Below are 23,691 nucleotides of genomic sequence, written 5' to 3' on the forward strand. Positions count from 1 at the left end.
TCAGTGGGCAAACGTACAAAATCAGCAGGGGATCAAATACTTTTTTCCCTCACTGTAGTTCTAGGTTACCATGTGGATTCATAATTGTATCGTAGTTATATCGCAGCGGTAGATTCACGCACGCGGATTATTCACCAATTGACTCGCGCACAATATAATTTCACACTTATTTAGACAATCACCTAGCGTACCCCCTGGGACATCGCCACGTGCACCCCCGAGGGGTCCACGGGATTAAGAAGCACTGCCCTCCCCCCCCCCCCCAATAACCGTTGCCTGCCACCTCAACCGCGCTCCTTTCGCCGTTCCTCCACCAGCCTCTCGCCACCACCTCGGCTCCGATCCCACGCGTCCGCCCCCCACACTCCTCCCCCCGCCCCCGCATGCCCCACGAATCTTCCGCTGCCGTTTGCCTCTGCAGGAGTCCCCATGCGCAGAGCGCTGCCGTCCTATAAACAATCAACCCCCCCCCCCCCCCCACTGATTCCAGACGTTTGCCAGCGATTCTGTATTATAAAGAGGAGTCAGCTCGTACGGAGGGACTACAATAACACGATGGGATAGTTTTATTTTAACAGGTAAGACCCACTGCGCTATTGGCTATTTTTCAGAAGGGACCTGGCCACACGACGATGAAGCGGCGTATCGTCGTGGTGGAAATGTATGCACAGCCAAGTCGCCTAAACGCGTGGTGATGTTGATTCTAAATGTGGAGGGAAACACCTGAGGACCCGGAGAAAAATCCACGCGACCACGGGGAGAAAGAGAGAGACACGCAAACTCCAAATATACAGGGATCGCATTATTGTGAATGTTAATTGTAATTGAATAAGTCGAGTCAGACTTGTACCCATGCAACTTTAATGCGATCTTGAGAGCAATGATGAATAAGTATCCAATCCACAGTTCAGTGTTATGTGCAGCGCTGTAGATTTAGGCTGCAGTATGGTGATTACACGAAGTGACCTTATTTAACACAGTAGCTTATTCTCTTGTGTAGCTATTCAGTGCTAATGGAGGTGCCTGGTCCATCCAGGACCTATTGTTGAGTTTCATGTTATCTAAGACAACGTTATGATGCTCCTTGTGTTCATTGTATCGATATTGCAAGTATTAACAGATGCCGTATTTTGTGCTGTGTTTTTACCTCGTTCAATTCATTAAATACATCGGAGTCGGATGTTCACCCTGGCTCTGAAAGTGTATTGAATGCGAGGTAAACGACTCGGATAGCGGTGCAACGCAGCGCACAGCGAGGCCAAAACACTGCCAGTATACTCACCCAGATTAATAACCAGGCTACAGTCTACATTATAGACAGCCAGTACACTCACTCAGATTAATAACCAGGCTCCAGTCTACATTATAGACTGTCAGTACACTCACTCAGATTAATAACCAGGCTACAGTCTAAATTATAGACTGTCAGTATACTCACCCAGATTAATAACCAGGCTCCAGTCTACATTATAGACTGTCAGTACTCAGATTAATAACCAGGCTACAGTCTACATTATAGACTGTCAGTACACTCACTCAGATTAATAACCAGGCTACAGTCTAAATTATAGACTGCCAGTACACTCACCCAGCTTAATAACCATGGCTACAGTCTACATTATAGACTGCCAGTACGCTCACCCAGCTTAATAACCATGGCTACAGTCTACATTATAGACTGCCAGTACACTCACTCAGATTAATAACCAGGCTACAGTCTAAATTATAGACTGCCAGTACACTCACTCAGATTAATAACCAGGCTCCAGTTTACATTATAGACTGTCAGTACACTCACTCAGATTAATAACCAGGCTACAGTCTACATTATAGACTGCCAGTATACTCACCCAGATGAATAACCAGGCTCCAGTCTACATTATAGACTGACAGTACTCAGATTAAGAACCAGGCTACAGTCTATGCTAGTGGGTTTTGTTTTATTATTATTTAAATTCAATTTTTATTAACTTTATTTTTATTATTATTTTTCTATCTACGTGACTTTACCAAAAGAACCAAAGAATATGAATTCCTGCAGTCACGAAAGTTTTAAGTCAAAATTTAACCAGGCATATAGTATATTTTATTCATGGTAGAAGCATTAAATGTGGCATTGCATGCACAGTTATCCACTACTGCCAACAGTAGTCCACATGATGTGTGTATATGTGTGTTGTACCCTGCTGTTGTGCTGGACACCCACCCCTTGTGTGCCTGCTCCAACAGTCTGTCTTGTGTACTCTGCTGTTAAACAGCATCAACCCATGAATAATGCATATTACTGGTATGTCGGTGACGATTTACTAACCGACTTCAAGCACTCCTGGTGAAAACACGCACCTGTGATACCCCAACACAGCACATCCACCAACCTCCCATCCGGCAGTTCACCGGCATTGGCTCAAGCAAGCCTGACTGCTGATGAGACACGGAGTGTCGAACCGGTCCCGAGTTTGCTGGTGTTGAATCATTGCTGATGAAATGACTCACTGCGAGAATGCCGCATGGTTGATGAGCTGTGTAAAACACTACAGTACTCTTATATTGTGTGCAGAGGGACAGGAATGTGGGGGCAAATTGCCTGCTTATTGATTTCACCACTCTTGCAGAAACATGTTGGGAACGTTAGAGTCAACCATAGGCATGCTGTTTCCAAATAGAGGCTGCATAATAATATTGCGAGTTGTATTGTGAGTTATAAGAACTTACATGCACAGTCCTCAGGCATCATTTCAGCCGAGTCTGTCAAGTCGGTGACCCGGAAAATGTTTGTAATTGACAAGCCACATTGAGTACACGACTGACTATGGCTGTGGCTACGGTACCTACTGCAGTCTACCAGCGACCCGGAATAAAATTGAGAAATAATTGAATACGTTTATAATTGGTAGCATGCTTTGATTATACAGGGTGCTTAAAAAAATATGTTAACACATACATGGAACTATCGTTTTGAATGGGAAAAGAACGGATAATACCCTATCACATGATAACACATTTATGTTACTAGCTTCAAAAAGTCAAAGAGTATCCACTTGTTCGTCGTAATTGTCAACACGTGCCTGGAATATTCTTGTGGTATTGTGGTATTATTCAAAATATAATACATTGCTAAATGGCAACGTTCAAAAGTCCAAGCATTGTACAAATCCGAACAGCCTGCAGTCCCCAACTCAAACGTTTGACTCTGCTGTTCTGTAGTAATGAATTAACTGCACAGTGCATGGTAAATATAACATCAAGAACGACCAAAGCGAAAATTACATCAACATTAATTTAGGCAAATACAGTACTGACCAAAACTAATCACAGCAAAGGTCGCGTTGTAATTGTAGAGGTGTTAACTACGCACTGTTCGGTAACCTGCATTGCCACCAGGTATCAAAGGGGCAGTGCAGCGTTACCTCTGTGTACATAACGGTTGGGGTCAGAGGAGGTGAAGTGGATCGTAGCCACAGTTTGGTAAGAACCAATCAGACAGATTCACGTGGGACTGTGGGATTGGTTACACCTGGCCACAAACGGCTATAAGAAGGGTGACCACGCAGAGCACCGGGAGTTGTCTCCCTACAGCCTACACGAAGACTGAAGCCTGGGCTGAAGGCTAGCTAGGACCCTGGACCAGCCGTCCAGCCCTTCTGAGGGCTAAGGCTCGGCGTACCCAGTGGTCAGGACTCACCGGGCCAGCGGTGGGTCAGATAGCCTCCCCTAGGTCCCAGCCGGAGGACTCTGGGATAGCGGTAGACGTGTAAGTCCCGCCAAGATAGGAGGCTTTACCTCCTTAGGTATCAAGGAGACCTGTGTGTAGGTTACACTGAGCCCGGAGGCTGTACCTCTTTAGGGTATCGGGTGAGGGGACCGTATACCCCTCCGTGTGTTAAGGACTGTGTAAGAGAAGGATTACAATAAACAGAGTGCCTCATAAGAAGTTTATTCGTCTTTAGAAACACTACATAATTATAGAGTCAGAGTCAAAGCGATGGAGCTGCTGCTCATTTCCTGTTTGTGACCCCGGATTTGATCTCGCAACTTACAGTGAACATATAATTTTAACATTATTTTTACACGTATGCAAAGTATGCGGCTATGTAAAGCTCACTGCTGTGCTGTGTCCGGGTTAGAATATGAAATGGGACTATGCCGGTCGACATTTTCAGCGTTCACACAAAATGTACGAACTCTACGCTTGTGGTGAGAAGCTTCATTTGCAGGGTTGAGATCCACCGGTGAGCCATCTCCCTACTGCTGAATGATCGTTTTGCACACAGAGTGTGTGCAGCAGCAGTGGGAAACCGTGCACCTTGTCTACGCTTAGCCACATGTGTCCGGTTATCCGTCATGTGACCGGGTTATTAACGTTTAATTTCAATAACGTATTGCGAATTCCGTAATGCACTGAAGAGGCTTGAGGAAGAACCAGCTCATCATAGGTCAAAGTAACCAGGACTCTCATAGCTTATGGAAACAAAATCACTTCATTATATTAATATCACGTGATTGTGCATGAAATATATTAAGACTGGAAATTGGCAGGGCAGTGAGCCCAAATGCTTTCAACAGGACCCCGATTTGAGGGCGAATTGCTGCAGACTGTTGTGCTATTGTGAGCTTTGTCTGTTTCCCTCTCGGATGTCTGCGTGGTGTTTTTGTGTCCTTGAATGAAATCAATTTTATAAAAGAATTGGATATTGGCTAATGCTTAATGTCTGATTTCATACCCAGTTGCTATTCCCTACGAATATGTATATTTAAATGTGAGGGCTCACTCGGCACTGAACAACTTTTCATCTTTGGGTTACACTTGAGGCAGACTTTAAATGTCCACCTTATTGAATATTCGGGCTTGAGGGCTCCGGCAGATGCATGAGGATTGAAGACTGATAACGCAGAAGGTGAAGACTGCTCTCTCGATCTGTAAGTTATCTCCACCGTCGCGTCTCACCAATGTCCACCCTCGTGCAGCTACTGGACTGCAGATTAAAGGAAATCAAGGTTAATTTAACACATCATTGGTTGAACACGACGGTTAGTCTAGCAGGTTCTATTTGCAATATCTTGCCATAACAGACTGAACACAAATGAGTGTTAGTGTGCAATGCAGAGGTATTTTGTCTAACACAGATGCTGAGCACAGCACAGGCCCAAAAGCCCAAACCACCAAGTGGCCAGCAACAAACAGCAGTATGGCTTTCACAAAAGTAATATAACATATTTACAATAGGTGCATAATGATGCTAATAATATAATCATCTACAGCTCTTTGTCAATACACTACTGGATGAAGGGGGCTTGTTTTACCATACTTCACCACCCTGGTCTGTCCAAGTTGGTGAAAGGGGGTGTCCCAGTTCCAGTTCAGATTTCACTCAGGAGACTCAAGATAACCGCGACCAGGAAATCGAACTCGGGTTGCTGTGTTCAACGCGCACTACGCTAATCACTGTGCCACCACTCCTCCGAGGGACATCCGTGGAACTCCTTTTATTATCCACAGGGTCATCCGTGATTACTTATCCGTGGGTAAACATTTTTGTTACTGATAATCTGGCACTCAACTCATCTTAACCGTGAACATTTTTCGGATAATTCAAATTATGACGTAACACACGCAGAGACATGAAGACACATGCACAGACAGAGGAAGACAAGAGACACGTACAGAATGAATGGAGACGCACACAAAGAAACATAGACACGGTGACACGCACATGCAATGAACTATTGGAAAACATTCCGATAATTGTCAGTACAGTATTGCTGGAAAGCAGACAATATAAGTTTCTGGGGACACAACGACTTCCGTTGATAATAAGAGGTGTTGGTGATAGGGTCACAGATGACAGGAGTTCTGATGCATAAACATGCTGACTTAAAAGAAATGTAGGATAATAAAACATTTCACAACTTTAGAAACTCATAAAAAGTAAAGAAGAAAACACGTGGCATTTACAAGGCAGGTCAAGCTGCTGACAAGCATGCGCTGCTCTACCGCAATAGCCCTTCACTCAGTGCTCGAGACGCCTCACAAGCTGTGGCTATCCTTTGGACATTTTGTTCACCTCATAGGAATGATGGGCTAAGTAAACCCCCGAGCCAGGATCCGAACTCACAACCTTAATGATTTGCGAGTCCAGCGATGCTACGCACTCGCACATTTTCATTTTGACGAAAATTGCCTGTGCGTGCGATTAATGATCTCGCCGAATAGACTCGCTTACAGGGCAGCTAACCATCGCAGGCAGAGCATACGGGTAGGGGCTCGCATGCACAGTGGGCGAGCAACCGTCATCGCCGACCGCTGAAACCAGCGGCCTACCTGCATTGCGATGTATCCATTGCTACATGCTTGCTGGCTCAGCCAGCATATTCTTCTCCTGTGTCACTGTGAAAAAGGAACAGGATATTATTAACGGCTGGAAGACATGCGAGATTAGCGTGGCAGCACGGTAATTTGGCTCAATATGCAACGCAGCTTTTGGAATTAAATGTAAGTGTTCAGTTTCAGTGTCACAATCTTCCATGTCTTTCAACTATCAGCCTACATGACATTAATAGAGAAACACCAATGCACCCTAAGCAGATATAACGGGTTAACTTTAGTTTCATCTTGGTGCAGACAATTCTGCGATACAATCTTAAAAAATTAGGTGAGATTTAAAAAAAATACTTTTAAGTTCTTTAGTAAATAAAAACGGACGTGTGCAAGATCAAACATAGAAAGTCACAACTCTACACGTATCCCAAATACGCCAGTGTAGTGCTACAATTTACCACCAAACGCCCTCTTCCTGCAGATAACCAGCCACAAGAAATAAAGTACTTATGAACACTATGCGAGTAGTTCATTGCTAATCAAAACATCTAAGTGACTCAGTCCTGCATCGTTAACGTCGCAGACCGGGCAGGAACTACTATTGTAATGCAGATGCAATATCGCTCAACGCACAGGAGGCATCATTTAACGCATTTATAACCGCGCTTTAAATTTACTTCTTAACATGGCGGAGAAATCCTGAAGCACCTCTCTTATTGCAGGGTTTTCTCGACTGAGTGATTATTGTTAAATAACATATGGAGAAAGCCAGAACGAGTATGAAGATCCAGTGAAGGGCACAGCATATGCCCGATCAAGGATTAATTATTTGATGATGCTGCTGCGTCAGCACTGGAGCACAAGCACGATGAACAAAGACAACTTAACACACTCGTCAACAACACTGTGGCCTTAAAAGAAAACTATATATATAATTGGAGACATTTTTGGCAATGGCCTCTCTATGTGCTATGAAGAAGGGACATTTCGCCAACCATATGTTTATGTTCTGTTGTTGAAAAGTCATCATCATCATCATACGGATCAAGAGAATAAAGAGCTGCTGCATGAACTATAAAAGGTATATGAAGAGCACATTGAGTTTCTGTATCAAGGGCGAGCTCACTGCTCTTCAAATGTGCAGCTGTGCCGCCATCTTTGGTCACGTTATACGTGTGCCATCTAACAGCAAAATATGTACACACATTATGCATACGTGTAGCAGGATCACACTAAATCACACGGACACCGTTAAGGGAATTATTAAGAACCCCATTACTGATTATTAGTGAGCCAGGACATCCTAACGTTAAATTGAACGCTCGTCACACTTTGTGAGAATATGCTTTGATAAACAGAAGTATTACCGGCTGGAAGAGAAGTGTTGTCCGGCATGCTGTTGTACACTTGGTTGCTGTGCGTGTAGACCTCAGGGTTAACCTGGGATTTCGAATCTGTGTGAAACAAGTCAAGAGGGGCACATTTCAAAACGGATAATTTATTTATTGCGAATATTTCACTAAAAAAATACTTTTCCAACCATTCATTTGGAATAAAATCTATCAGTCATTGTGAAAATAAATTTCCAGGAGGAGACAATACAGTTGTGTATCTCTTGCGAGGTAAAACACATTTAATACTATTATTTATGCTTCTTTACCTAGGAGAGCCTCACTGAAACTCAAGATGCATTTCAGGAGGGTCCTGCCAATACTTTGGCAGGAGGGGGGCAATATTTCGATGTGTAATCCTAATCGAGTAACTTGCAGGCACTTTTCATCATTGGGATGTTTTGGTCAATAACAGTTGCATCGTGTGTTGTTTTTTTTGCAATAAACATCGATTGTAGCCTAGGGCAATTTGGATGGCGCATTTGACGCACCTTACCCTGTGCACAGACCGTAGCCGGCAGGGCCTCCATTTTTAGTGTCACGGGCCGCAGCATTAATCCACTGACTTAAAGCAGAGAGAGAGAGGGGTTTTGGTTTATGACAGCTTGGCGCTGAAGTACAGGGAATTATAAGAAGAGCAGGGCAGCAGTGGAGGAACGTGGGGTGGATAAAGCTGTGTATTTGAAAGGATAAGCGTCGTGGACATCGTCTGTGACGCCACAGGAGGAGGCACCTTGCGCTAGGGGGCCAGGACACCGTCACGGAAGCATGAGGCAACACAAACAGCGGCACGGAGAAGCTACTCCGTGTAGGTCACCTGCGTGGCTGTCCCTCTTTAAATAAAAACTACTGTTGGGACATCAGAATAATTCAGATGTAATGTAAGACGCTTTGAGATGTAGGGGGGGGGGCATTTAAGCGCCAAATAATTGACAATATTGATAAGAAAAAAAACAATCTCCAAATGCGTGTAATGTGAGTTCACCAAATACAGTTGCAACTGTGTGAAAAACTTTAAACGATGTATGCAGGCCAATCCTGGGAAAGCCGCGTAGGTGAGCCACACGGTGACAAGGGACCAGCGCCACGTTCCCAGAGCCGACTGGGCCTGGGCATGTGCTCATCCCTGCACACTGACTGCGACACAACTGTACCTGATCCCTGTGGAACCACGTAAGCCTCTGTGTACAAGGGAATGAAATGCGCATGGTTACTGCATGTGACGACATCTACACACGTTGTGTCACCTCATCCATGGTATATCCTGAATTTAAAGTAAAGTATTTAAATACCGCTTTGCTGGTTACGTTAAGAGAAGATTGCAAAAGTGTGCAGTTTGTTAATCCTTTTGTACAAAATATCCAGTACATTATGCTATCCTATAACACACTGTAATTATCATGGGACCTCCTTTGCCAGTACCAAAATATGAGAATAGATTTTCCCCTTTTTTTCTGGCAATAAAACAGGTATTAAGATGTTAAAACACCAAACTGAAACCTTTTACAAGGAATCATGTCTGCATTAACCACAATACTTGTAGTCAAAAATCAAACAAAAAACACACTGATATTATGATGCATTGTCCTTGAAACTGATTGGTCCACACCAGAGACAGCTTTCTTTTGAGCATAGTCCCAAACGGTGCTAGACCAGAGGACGCCAAAATGCATACTTACAAAAAGAGCATTTAACCTCAAGTGTTAAAGTGCGACCATTGTTTTTGCAGTGTTTGTGCCAATCGACACCCTGGACACCCTTGCAAATTAGACTTTCCATCTGAAGGGGATTTCCCAGGTGAAATATTGTAACCTGTATGTTAACAATTAACATTTGTGGTGATTGTAAGCAAGATGGCGTCACTCCGGCCGGCTGCCTTCCCTCCTCTGCTCCGCTCCCTGGCTTCAAAATCAACGTGAGTTTCGCCTCGGTTGAGCATCCAGGCACTCGTGCTCATCTCCAGTCTACAGCCCTAAGTCAGTGTCGGAAATTCCAAATCCCTACGGCGGCAGTGAGCCGATCCATAGGATAACCAAAGCTGACTTCCTCACCAGAGTAGTGCCTATTTTATCAACCCTGGAGGGACGATGGGATGAGTCAATTGGCAGACAATACGCCTAATTCCCATATCTGCCTGTCCAGATAAAATGTACGAGTATATTTGTTACATACCCTACGGGCCTCACGACCTCCTGGAAGTTACTTTTTTCAGCAGCATGTGTTCAACACAACCAAACGTCTGCACTGGTGTTGCAAAACAGTGCCTCATCAGCAGAGTCAGGCTCATTGACTTTCTTCTAGGTCTCTTACCGAACAACGCTTCGCCATATCCTCTACCACGACCACTATCAATTCCCAGCACTCGCGTGGCAGGTAGCCAATGCTCACAACGGGGGCTTTGCCACTGCTTATGAACTAGAAACTATTTTATTTCACCAGGTAAGGCCCACTGGCGTATTTAGCGCCCATGGTGGCGAGATGAGCTTACTTGAGGACGCAGAGCGGACGATCATCACGACAATGAGGACGAGCAGAAGCAACGAGAGCGGCACGGCCAGCCCCAAGATGAGCACTGTGCGCTGGGATGCGGTCAGTCCATCAGCAGGGCTCCTGCCCTGCTGCACCATCATCGCCCGGGAGTGGGCACGGAACGACCCCTCCAGCACAAACTCCATTACAAACTCCCCTGCAGACAGAGCAGCAGTAGCAGCAGACAGCATCAACAGCAGGAGACACAGCAGCAGCATATACAGGGGCACACAGGAAAAGAGTTATCACACCTGGTGGACACTGTCATCTACTGAATACCACTTTGAGATATGACATCTGAATATAACATGCGGGTGACACCCTGACGGACCATTCTAGTGCAGGTCACTGGTCCTCCAGACTCATGTTTACATGCATTTAACTTAGAGTCGCTTCAGTAACCCTTAATTGGGCATAGTTGTATTTTAAAGGATGCACTATATATACTTTTTATTACTCTTTGGGTGATGGTAAAATGCCTAGAAAATTCACACAATTTTTTTCATTTTCAGATATACCAAAAAATGTATGGCTCGTGTCATAATAAACATTCAATGAACGAGTTATCTAAAAAAAACTCGTGCTGGATGTCAAAGTGACATAATTGACTGAAGACAACATGAGAAATGTGTGGCCCGAGTCTTTGTGGAATGAAGTCAACGTACGTTCAGACCCGGGGCTTTTCTCGACGTGCCCGCTGTGGTCACGACTCGCTCCAGGCAGTGGCACCGCAGACGTCAGCCGCGTCTCGGGCAATTTGGCGCACCTCATGTCTAACAGCAGCCACCCGTGCACAGCTTTACGCACCGTTGACGTTCAGGCGTTAAACTTATAAATAGCTTTGTGAGTCTCGTGGGTAGCTGAACATGTGTGCACTGTGCTTCGTTGCCTGGTCAAGTTTTCAAAATCTCTGCTAATTTAATCTTGAAAAGCTGAAAATGGCTGCCTCTGATTCTGAAATTCAAACGCCTGTTTGCCTTCATGAGATATATTTTTATCGAATGGCTACAAATGAAATACACACATTTTTCATTCATGGTGTCTCCCACAGGAGGATAACTACTGTCGTGTTTCTCTCCACACCTCAACAGGAGGCTCCACAACCACAGAGCCCACCCACTAGGCCGGGTTTCTGCTGTGAGCTTATGACAGACCGAGCCCTGTTTGTCTTCCTCAACCATCACCACTCTCTTGCCAGCCTTCACACCTCTCTCCTAGTAATCCTCCCGTAATCACGGCACTTCTTTAGGCAGCTGGCAATGAGACCGAGTGATCACTGGAATGTAGCGCCGATTATCGTGCTTTGCTGAAGCGCTGTCGCACAGTGGTTTACTACTAAACTATGTTTTCATCTTACCCAGGTAAGGCCCACTACTGAGATATGTAGCTCTGTTTCAGAAGGAGACCTGGCCACAAATGATAGCTCAACGAAGTGGCTTATCACGTGTACATGCATAGCAGCAGCCAAATACTCTGAACGCGTGACGTTTATTCTAAATGTGAAGGACCTCGAGAAAATATCCACGCAACCACAGGGAGAGAGAGACACGCAAACTCCAGATATACAGGGGGCGTCAGGGTCGGGATCGAACCCACAACCTCCTGCGTACCAGGCGAGGGAGATGACATCTCGCCACCACGGCACCCCTTTTTACCTGTTTGGGTGATGCTCAAATCACTGAAGTTGGCCCAGCAGCCCGAAAATGCGATGGTTTTGGTGCCATTGAGGTACGGCACCATCTCACCCGATGTGTTTTTCAGGAGAGCCAGGACACTCCACGATGTGACCCCAAACTCCATGCAGTTACCCTGCCCACGGAGCAGCGGAGAGAACCATCATGTCAGCAAAGGACCCAGCAGCAGCAGTGACAGCACTTTCTATATTATTCGTAGCCAAAGTTGTACACGTTAAATTGGTACGACACAATAAGCTCGATACTTTGAACCTTAGTGCATTACAACAGCGAACATGTGTTGGAGACCGCACATTGTAAAAAAAGTATTGTAACTATTGTCACAATTCATCCTACTATAATGAATTACTCGTGTAATTAATTACATATGAACATTATGTATGTTGATTAACTGTGAATAACCCAACCAATAACAGATATATTGTCATTTATATGAATACATTAACACTCTGGCCTTCACACATGATTGGTTCACAAGTGACCTCACATTTATCCCCTCTATTTAAGACAGAAACTGGAGGATGTATCCACAACTCTAGCTGTCGCCTGATGAGACTGGTTGTAATTACCAATAAAGCGTTGTACTCGAATTGTAAATGCTGTGGACTTACGTGACAAACCTTACTAATTGACGGTCAGGTGGTAGCGAGTTAAACGACAAATTTATATTTACACGATCTAACCCAAAAAACCTCTACTAAGGAAAATGTACACTTAATTCTGAATCTACAATGACATCTTGGTAGGCAGGAGAAGGTGTGAACTGATGGCCAATGATAAAATCGGGCGATAATATCAAAAGCGCGCTTTAGAGATCATAAAAAATAAAATCAGTTTTAATGATTTTCTCATCAAGGCAAAAACGCAACAAAGCACTCATCACTTGGCAATGATGAAGTAAGCGACAGAGCTGTTGGCAAACGTGAAACAAGTTTGTTGTGTTGCCAAGACACAAATGGGAAAAATACAACTGTGAATACAATTCAGCATCTATATATTGAGCCGTGCGCATTATTTATTTATTTATTGTTAGCTATAATGACTAAAAAACATCACTGATGTTGGTTTCGTCAACGGCAATATAACTATTGTAAAACAAACATGTCTTAAGGATCTATTGCGCCAAACCCATTCCATCGTTGAACATCAGAGGCCATAGGATAACAATGTTAGGTCTAAAGTTCATTTTGCCAACATGTCCAAAATTCCGAGTTTCCCAGAAAAAAAACACTCGGGCCAAACAACAATTCTCCCAATCGCAAGTGCAAAAGTACAACCCGCTCTAATCTCACCTTCACAACCAGGGCGCTATAAGTTTCTCAAAAAGGGGAGCGGCACTGTTTTATCTTCCGAGCTATTGTTGCATCTCTTCCCCCCCACCCTGCGATTCTCAATGCAATCGCTGCATCACGGACGAGTCAAACAGAAAACTAATAAAAAAGACTGACAAGAGGATTTTACTGTCGTTGACAAGGGAAAAAAAATATTTCCACATTTTTGCTGAATGAGTCAGCCAGTGATATGCCTTGAGTCAAGGTCTGCCATGACTTTGTGAGCGAACAAGTCATTATTATTATTACTACAATGCTTTTTCACCAGGAAAGCCTCATCGAGCTTCGAGACTCTTTATCCGGAGAATTTATGCCAAGCTTTTTGCCGCAGGGGGAAATGTTGCCATGAGTGATCTCAATTGAGTAATTTGCAGCTCATTATTCAGCATCGTAATGTTTGGCCAATACCCCTTTTCAAAATGTGTTGGGGGTTTTAGCTATGCGAGTAAATCAGAGAATTCGGAGGAAACCCGTGCAGAACAGGGGGAGAACATACAAACTCCACAGACAGTGGCGCCCGAGTCGGGAATCAAACCAAGGCCCCTTCTGGCTGTGGGGCACGAGCGTCACCACTGTGCTGCCAGCATGCCACGCAGAGTGAGATCAGAGTGTGCGTCGCAACGCCGCTCCCGTGCTCGCCGTGCTCGTCGTGGGAGCCCCGTGACCAATGGCAGCTGCGCCACAAAATAGACGCCTCAACTGTCATCATTATTGTCTCTCAGTCCTTGGGGCATCCGCGGATTGGCAGATAAATTATAATTACTGATAAATAAGACATGTGGGTCTCATGGATTCCACAAATAATGAAAGGGTTCCTCCATAAGAGGTTAATGCACAAGAGAGCATCACGCTGCGGTAGAAATAATAAAATAACATAACAGTGTACGACGTTTCGATTTCAACACAAGCAATCATCATCAGGTACAGAAGAGCTAAATTTACGAGAGAAAGGAGACATAACTGCAGCTATATGTACAGACACAGATACAACAGGGGATATCTGTGTCTGTACATATATCTGCGGTTATGTGTCTCCTCTCTCTCGTAAATGTAGCTCTTCTGTACCTGATGATGATTGCTTGTGTTGCAATCGAAACGTCGTACACTATTATGTTATTTTATTATTTCTACGTGACTTTACCGAAAAAAACAAAGATTAATTACTGCAGTCACGAAAGCTCCAAATTCAAGTTTCTGAGCAGTTATCGCTCTCTTTCTCCACCGTCACACATTGTCCCTAAAGTATTCGTTGAGTTATTCGAGTGCGCTAATACGCTCTAGAGTGACCTAATATGTATTCAGACGGCGCTTTGTATCATTGCAGCTGTAGTTAATGCTTTCATTGATACACAGAGCAGCACGCGCATGACGAGCAAAGGGACAAAGGTGACGTACATCTCGGTCATCGGCTCGGAGGGCGGGCTGCACGAGGAAAGGTTGGCCTAGGGGCCCAGCCATGGGCTCGACTGCCAGCACCAGAGAGCCCAGCTCCGGCACGGGCAGCCAGGGGTCAGACCAGTTCACTGGCACCGAGGCCATCTGCAACGAAAACACCACCAAAAACACGGCCACAACTGCTCACATACGGCTTCTGTGAATCACACGGACGAGTGGCGGGCGAGAAGTTCCGGTAAACGATGGTACGCTGCACTGGCTATTCTCAGAGTACCAGACACGTGTGTACCTGCACTGTTCAGAACCATTCCTATGCTGCGGTGTTTTTTGCAGAGGGGAAACAGCAGTGAGTGTTAGAGTGTGAGTGTCTATGTGTAGTGGGGAGTGGTGGCACAGCATTTAGCACGCTGTACTACAGTGAGGGAAAAAAGTATTAGATCCCCTGCTGATTTTGTACGTTTGCCCACTGACAAAGAAATGATCAGTCTATAATTGTAATGGTGGGTGTATTTGAACAGTGAGAGACAGAATAACAACAACAAAAATCCAGAAAAGCGCATGTCAAAAATATTATAAATTGATTTGCATTTTAATGAGGGAAATAAGTATTTGACCCCCTCTCAATCAGAAAGATTTCTGGCTCCCAGGTGTCTTTTATACAGGTAGCGAGCTGAGATTAGGAGCACACTCTTATAGGGAGTGCTGCTAATCTCAGCTTGTTATTTGTATAAAAGACACCTGTCCACAGAAGCAATCAATCAATCAGATTCCAAACTCTCCACCATGGCCAAGACCAAAGAGCTCTCCAAGGATGTTAGGGACATGAATGTAGACCTACACAAGGCTGGAATGGGCTACAAGACCATTGCCAAGCAGCTTGGTGAGAAGGTGACAACAGTTGGTGCGATTATTCGCAAATGGAAGAAACACAAAAGAACTGTCAATCTCCCTCGGCCTGGGGCTGCATGCAAGATCTCACCTCGTGGAGTTGCAATGATCATGAGAACGGTGAGGAATCAGCCCAGAACTACACGGGATGATCTTGTCAATGATCTCAAGGCAGCTGGGACCATAGTCACCAAGAAAACAATTGGTAACACACTACGCCGTGAAGGACTGAAATCCTGCAGCGCCCACAAAGTCCCCCTGCTCAAGGACATACATGCCCGTCTGAAGTTTACCAATAGACATCTGAATGATTCAGAGGACAACTGGGTGAAAGTGTTGTGGTCAGATGAGACCAAAATGGAGCTCTTTGGCATCAACTCAGCTCGCCGTGTTTGGAGGAGGAGGAATGCTGCCTATGACACCAAGAACACCATCCCCACCGTCAAACATGGAGGTGGAAACCGCATCAAAGGGACGATGGGCGGGGCCATGTACCGTCAAATCTTGGGTGAGAACCTCCTTCCCTCAGCCAGGGCATTGAAAATGGGTCGTGGATGGGTATTGCAGCATGACAATGACCCAAAACACACGGCCAAGGCAACAAAGGAGTGGCTCAAGAAGAAGCACGTTAAGGTCCTGGAGTGGCCTAGCCAGTCTCCAGACCTTAATCCCATAGAAAATCTGTGGAGGGAGCTGAAGGTTCGAGTTGCCAAACGTCAGCCTCGAAACCTTAATGACTTGGAGAAGATCTGCAAATAGGAGTGGTGGCCAACTACAAGAAACATCTGACCTCTGTGATTGCCAACAAGGGTTTTGCCACCAAGTACTAAGTCATGTTTTGCAGAGGGGTCATTAAGAGGGGTCAAATACTTATTTCCCTCATTAAAATGCAAATCAATTTATAACATTTTTGACATGCGTTTTTCTGGATTTTGTTGTTGTTATTCTGTCTCTCACTGTTCAAATAAACCTACCATTAAAATTATAGACTGATCATTCCTTGTCAGTGGGCGAACGTACAAAATCAGCAGGGGATCAAATACTTTTTTCTCTCACTGTATGAACCCGGCGATCTGAGTTCGATTCCTGCTCACGGTAAACACAAGTAACGAATATCTGAACTGGTTCTGGGCCTCCCCTAGGTCGACTCAGCCTTAAATGAGTACCTGGTACGGTGTGTAAATATCTCCACAAGGCAAACAAAGGTGGCCAGGCGTGGTGCTGGCCATCCATCCCCACGTGTGCCGTGTCGGCCTTTGTAGGTGCTCACTAACAGCATGTGCCCCGACAGTCAGTTAATGCTATACCGGAGCTATTTATTTGTCTCTGTGTATCAGTGAACATGGGTTGCAAGCCAAATAGCTTAAATACCATAACTTCTACGTTTACATTGCATATTGCGCCAACCACTGCGCCACCGCTCCCACCCATATCCATATAATCCATTGTCATCTGTAAATATTAACGGAACGGTTTCTACGATGGTAACTCTTTCTTGACACCATAAAATACCCGTGGGAGATAGCCAATGCCTCTAGTAGCTGCGAGCTGGAGGGGAAGAACCGCGGTGGACCTCACCTTATCCCATGCCACACTGCCCGCAGGCGGCATGGGTTTGATGATCTTGGCTCCTGTGATGTTCACTCCCAGGGCAGTGCTAAGATTGCCAAGCTGCAGCGATGCAGAGAGCCGCTTTGTCGCTTCCTGCAGCTCGGCCCACGTCAGGCCAGATGAGGCTGAGCAGACCAAATGGCAATGGGGAAGGCGTTACGTTCGTTACGTCGACTACAGGGCAGGAATGGACAATAACGCTTTGTAATCAACTCATAGACTGGGCAGTGATAATGATGGAGTGTGCAGAGTTAGGACTCCATAAGGAGACTCATAAAGGATGCAATTGGTCAATTGGAGGCAGCTGCCCTCCAGGAACAATGGAGCGTGGAGGAGCGACTCTCACAACAACAAGCAGAGCGCCGGGTGGCCAACACATCTGGATCTGTCCCATGACCTGCCAGCGAGTCTTCCACACTTCGCGTGGTCCAAAGTGCACCTGGCCTGGCACAAGTGCCGTGGTAATGTTACCGATGCTTCATGGCGAATGGAGGCTGTATGAAACCGATGGCCTGATTTCACTGCCTGACCACTGATAACTTCAGTACTATATAATGTCCCATCCGTTTCTGGGCCTCACTGAGGTTGACCAAACCTTAAATAAGTACCCAGTGTGGCGACTAAATATCAGCACTGGTGAGACAAAGGAGGTCAGGCATGTTGCTATCCTCACTCACCCCTTTGTGTTTTGCGCGGTCTACAATGCCGTCAGGGATCTTTGTGTTTGTCTCCGTGTGTGCGAGAGAGAGAAAATGTCACTGTTGCATCCAACTGCTGGTGATTTTTCAGAAAATTTCCCAAAATCTGAATTTCCACAAAAAAAACAGAAAATAAATCATGGATCGAGCTCCGATTCTGCAGACAACCGGAAACACAGGGCAGCAGTCACACTAGGGAGAGGCTACACACACGTCGTCACCTGAGATGTATGTGTTGGCTTAGGGTCGCGACCTTTTTTGCAGACCAAACCCGGACATATTTCTCAGGCAGCCTTAGGCCTACCAAAAATGTGCAGTGCGCTGCGATACATTTTGACATAATACCGGTACAACATCTCAGTCTCAAATCAATTCCTGCCAATTCTCTCAAATTCCTGCCAATTCTCTCAAATTCCTGCCAATTTTCTCAAATCAATTCCTGCCAATTCCCAACTGTGTCTGGGTCAAACCCAGACAGGTGGCGACCCCAATGTTGGTACCAAGGATGGACGACTTCATGAGCAGGGCATTCGCATATTAAAACTAAACTAAACATTTTTTTTTATTTTACCAGGTAAGGCCCACTGAGCTATTTAGCTCTTTTTCATAAGCGTCCTGGCCATAAATGACAGCTCAACGAAGTGGCTTATCATGTGGAAATTTATAGCAGCCAAATACTCTAAACGTGAGTTTCTAAATGTGGAGGGGAAAACCGGAGGACCTGGAGAAAAATTCCACGCGGCCACGGGGAGATAGACAGGCAAATATACAAGCGTCAGGGTCAGGATCGAATGCACGACCTCCTGTGTACAAGGTGAGGCAGTGAACATCTCGCCACAGTGGCGCCCACCTCGCCTCCCATGGCGCAACCTGTGTAGGTCGTGGGTTCCATCCTGATCTTGACGCCTGTATACAGTAAAACCTTGGATTGCGAGTAACTTGGTCTGCGAGTGTTTTGCAAGACGAGCAATTTTTTTAAAATAAATATTAATTTGATAAACGAGCGAGGTCTTGCAATACGAGTAGCACGTATACGCTTTGTCTGCCGAGCGTCACTGGATCACAACTGATATACGAGTGCTTTGGATTACAAACACGTTTCCGGAACGAATAATGCTCGCAATCTAAGGTTTGACTGTATTTGTAAATTGCATGTTCATTGCATGTTCTCCCCGTGGTCGCATGTGCCCCGCAGGCTTTTGCGCATGCTCTCATCTATACAAATAAGCAAGATGGGCAGCACTAAGTTCCCAGGTCCGTAACCACTGCCATGTCCAGCCTTGTCCATACAACGAGCATCTGGAATGCTCCACTGAGGAATCCATCCACCCCAGCCACGTTCAGAATACATCAGCTGATCCGGTGGTAATAAAAAAAAAATCTGGCCGTGACACGAGAATGCATTGACTGTCTATTGCGAACGATGCACTGTTATGCAACCGCACTTTATGCATGTAGTAGTAATAATAATAATAATGCAGTGAATTATCTGCGGGCGTGTTCAGAAAAAAGACTGGAACTAGGTCAACAGCGATCGTTGGTTTGCATGTAAAACCAGCCTCGGCCCGGTATCTATGAAGATATAAAGGTCACATTCCCCTGGCCTCTCAAACGTCACCACCGTTGGCCAAAGGCAGCCGTGAACCTTGCAACCCACGGCCAACGGGCGGCAACGAGAGCACCGCGGCCGCCCCCTCGCGCACCGTCCCCGTCGTCGTCGGCGGGGAGCCTGAGCGGCGGCCGACCGGAGACGGCGATCTCCACGTGCAGCACCGTGGCCGAGCGCCTCCTCCGGCGCCGGCGCGCGCCGCCGTCCTCGCGCACGACGCGCGTCGCGCGCAGCTTGTCGGCCGGCACGCCGAGCAGCAGCGCCAGCTTGGGCACCAGCTCCGACGAGTAGAACGCCTCCAGCGTCATGGCGGGCACGTCGAAGGAGACGAAGAGCATCGGCGAGACGCGCACCTCCACGGGCGCCCCGCCCCGCAGCACCACGTGCAGAGTCTGCTCCCCGCGCTCGAAGTAGTTGGCGCCCACAACGGAGGAGCTCACCGCCGGCACGAATTCGCCTGCGGCGGAGAGACGCCCGCGCCGCATTCGTTCGTTTGCCGTGGTCGCGCGGAACACGACGCCGTCCTAACCACATCGCTCCTTGGTCACCGACATGCCGATTTACCAGTCGTTCATTTTGAGTGCAAAACCAGCGCACGTAAAACGATGATTTCAGGAGCTAAGCAGGGCTTGGGCCTGGACAGTGCTGGAATGGGCAACCACTGTGCACAAGTAGGTTGTTATAGGCTTCGGGGCTAAGTAGTGTGCAGCAGAGAGCAGGGTGCAATAGCAATGACTGCACTGCACCCCTATGCTCCCGTATCTATATATGCACCCTGCCTTCACAAACCCCTTACTGGCGAGGTGTGGTGAAGTGACCGACATGGCACGGCTAGGAGGCATTTATCCTACAGTGGATTGATGAGGGACGTACACCATCGTCAGAGAATGGTCAGTAACCGTCAGGCCAAGCCTGCTGTTTGTACAGCAAGCCCTACCTTCATAGCTGGGGGCCACAAGAGTGTACTCAGTTCGCTCCGCGTTCCACTGAGCATTGCCGGGCGCCACCAGCGCTCCGTCCACGTAGACGTCCAGGCGCTGAGGCGTGGAATAGAACACCCCCACGCGCACCGCCTGCGCGCAGACACACGGCACCACACGCGCACTGCAGCGCGGCCGCACAGCCTGCACGCGGGCGCACGCTGACCGGCTCCCGACACCTACGGCGCGGCCAACGCAAGGTGCACCTGTAAGCTGCAGAGCCCACCGACAGGGGACCGCACGCGCACTGCAGCTTACACGCAGGCCACACACGAGCGCGCACACTGGCCAGCCCCCATCGCACGCAGTCAACGCAGGGTGCACCTACCGCCTGCAAGCTGCAACATGGCAATAGGAAACGAAGGTGCAACCCTGCTGCATATGCTACTGGCGTGAGCAAGACTCTGCATATGGGGCATTGCAGAGAGCCCCCCCTGGAGGGTATTCAGCCTACTCTTCCACACTGGACAGATGCCTTGGAAGAGGTGGGAATGACCACACCCCCCCCCGACCCTCCGGACGTGACCTGCCCCATGCCTGTGGTGAACTAATTTACAACTGCTTAGTGAAGAGAGAAGGTGAAAACGAATGAACGTGCCCCATCGTTTCAGCTGCCGCACAGGGAGATAGAATCGAGATGGCAGGTCCAGTGTGTGAACCGTTTTACCACTGTGGCGAGTGTTGTTTATATAAGCCTTTTTCCAAAAAAATAATATAAAAAATAATTCTGCCATTTTATTTTATAATAATAAGCGATGAAATAAATAAATAAAACGCCCTCAAACCCGCTACCTCCCACAAGCACCAAGCATCTGGAGGTCGTAAAAGGCCATTAAATAATAAACTCCGGGACAAAGGGAGGATAACGACGATCTGCAAAATCTCCAGATTGCCAGAGGACCGCATGTCATGACCTGCTTGGCACTTTGGACAGTTCACAAACAAATATCCAGAATCACAGGCACGGACGCAGAGCACAGGGCAAACGGACATTATAACTGATATATATTTTTTTGTACGGAAAAAGTTGAAGCTTGGCTATAAGAATAAGTCGACATTATAGACTGCAGTATTCCTTATATTATTTCTTATTGTATCTTTCTATCTACGTGACTTTACCAAGAGAACCAAAGTACATGAGTTCCTGCAATCACGAAAACTTAAGTCCAAACTAAGCGATATCTCTGACCTCGAGAATAAAAAGCACGGATCCCTGGATGCAGACAGGGAGCAAAAAGTAATAAAACCCTTGAAATACCGGAGGTAACATCTAATGACATTACAAATCTTGGTTAAACATAAACCAAATAATAATCACAAGAGATTAGACCAAGGGTAACTCATTAGAGGTACAAAAAAATAGGTCAAACACACAAGACCAGATAAATGTATTCCATAAAATCAGAGCCTCCCCGGCTGCCTTTGTCTTCCAACAATTTGACACAAACACATGGTAGCCATGAATACGTATGAAAGGTGCGTCCCCTCCCTTAGCGGACACCGCGAAGAGAGGGGTTGGGAGTGCAAACAAACATCAATTTGATGTTAAGCAGCCCGCCGGGTCACCAAGGGAAGAGGGGGGGGGGCAATCAGGCGCGGCCGCGGGGGGAGAGCATGACGGAGTAAGCATCTGTTTTTTTTTTCTCGCAAGAGACGCGCAGAGGGGAGACATTTTCAGATATAAACAGCAACAGCAACACGACACACAATTTTAAGCTCGCCAAGGGACAGCTCGACACAGCAGCTCGGAAGAGGACAGCAAGCCAGCTCCAGGGCATGGCCTCGAGACATTAGCAATGGGTGCTGCGTCTCGCAGAGAAGAGTTCGGCATGGACCGACAGAGTATCGCTGAAAGTGATTCTACATTCATCCTGATGTTTTGAGTCGCTTGCAAAGTCAAGGATTGCGATAAGTTGTATTGTACTAAGCTATCAGAGTTGTGTAAGAGGTGTGCTAATACAATTTTCAAATTTTTGAGAGTGAGTGATCCAGCCAGCGACGAGCAGCTCACAGCAAGAGCCCTCTTGGAAGAAGGGTGAAGAGCACGAAAGTTGAGCAACGACAAAGCGCAGCCCTGAAGTAAGGGCGGGTGTCCGTGTGAAGCTGGCAGCTGCACGATCAAGGAGAGAGCAAGAGAAATGAGAGAGAAAGAGTGCCGAGCGACGACAAGCAATCAACCTGGAGAAAGGGCGGAAAGCGCCAAGCCTAAACCAAGCCAGCGTCACAGAGAGCCAGCTCCACCGAGCGAGGGTGTCTGCCACCAGCTAACGAGCTGCACGCGCAATCCAGCATCGCCAGAGAGAGAGACGGAGACGGAGAGAGCGCCACCAGCGCCACCAAGCGAAGGGTGACAGCCGCCAGCGGACAAGCGTTGTGCCGACTCTGCTCATCCAGCAGGGGAAAGAGCCCGACCAGCCGCCCGTGAGCAAGAGCGTCGGCGCCAGCGAGCGCGCCGTGGGTTCGACCCACACGCACGCCGACCGGCACCGGCTGGGAACCAAGACGAGAGTGAGGAACTGCAGCCAGCGGACGAGCTGCGGGCGCTATCTGACGACGGATCATCGCGCGCCGACGGCGAGCGTCGTGCCGACTCTTCCAGCCAGCTGCGGCCCGAAACTGTGGCCGCCCCCGAGCAAGAGAGAGAGCGAAGCCGTTTGTACGACCCTCCCCCACACTCACACCCTCACGACGCATCGCCCGGCGTCTGCTTTACGCAAAGAATTGAACAAGTGGCAAAGAAGACACACAACACGCATTTAAGTTTGTTCCAAAAAGTTATCTTTGTGTTTCAAGAAGGGTTGCCATTCCAAGGTGGTGCGTTAAATATCAATTGATCGTGAAGAACATTGCTGCCCATTGAGTTACGTGGATACGGTCATTTAGAAGTATTTTAGTCGTTCGTTTTTTATTTTTAATTACATAATCTTACCAATGAATTAATTGATAACTACTCTTGCCTTCGGGACATGTTTCTTCATTGCCCTTCGTATGAATATCGTTGCATGAATTTTAAGGACTTTTCCTCTCGTCGTGTTTGCTCGCGTACTCTGAGGAATAATCAATTGTACTGTTACCCAGTTAACAAACGTGACCATTGAGGGTTAAATGTATGAATGAATGAGGGGAACATCTCCAGGAGTACTGTGTTGACAATTCCAAGCATAAGAGTTCACATATTAGAGTGTTAAGGTTTGTTTAGAAATTAAAATTGCTTAACACAGAAGTGCATAATAAAATCTTAATAATAAG

At 46.7% G+C, this 23,691-nt stretch overlaps 1 protein-coding gene across 3 annotated transcripts in view; it reads right to left on the bottom strand.

The window, feature by feature from the left end:
• Positions 1-3,918: 3,918 nt before the first annotated feature.
• Positions 3,919-23,691, bottom strand: part of PKHD1L1 (PKHD1 like 1) — a 171,392-nt gene continuing 151,619 nt past the window's right edge. For 2 of the 3 annotated variants that reach the window (XM_032954632.2, XM_076067198.1), the window contains 10 exons: positions 20,400-20,535; positions 19,557-19,919; positions 17,123-17,280; positions 14,657-14,800; positions 11,892-12,045; positions 10,196-10,393; positions 8,862-8,888; positions 7,684-7,770; positions 6,320-6,385; positions 3,919-4,973 (listed from right to left, as the gene is read on the bottom strand). In XM_032954632.2, the coding sequence (XP_032810523.2) occupies positions 6,342-6,385; positions 7,684-7,770; positions 8,862-8,888; positions 10,196-10,393; positions 11,892-12,045; positions 14,657-14,800; positions 17,123-17,280; positions 19,557-19,919; positions 20,400-20,535 (1,311 nt within the window). In that variant the 3' untranslated portion in view covers positions 3,919-4,973; positions 6,320-6,341. The remainder of the gene's footprint in view (positions 4,974-6,319; positions 6,386-7,683; positions 7,771-8,861; positions 8,889-10,195; positions 10,394-11,891; positions 12,046-14,656; positions 14,801-17,122; positions 17,281-19,556; positions 19,920-20,399; positions 20,536-23,691) is intronic. The other variant, XM_032954633.2, reaches the window with a different exon arrangement.

The sequence above is a fragment of the Petromyzon marinus genome, chromosome 15 (assembly GCF_048934315.1).
Source record: "Petromyzon marinus isolate PM22_M1 ecotype Great Lakes invasive population chromosome 15, UKy_Petmar_22M1.pri1.0, whole genome shotgun sequence".
NCBI lineage: Eukaryota > Metazoa > Chordata > Hyperoartia > Petromyzontiformes > Petromyzontidae > Petromyzon > Petromyzon marinus.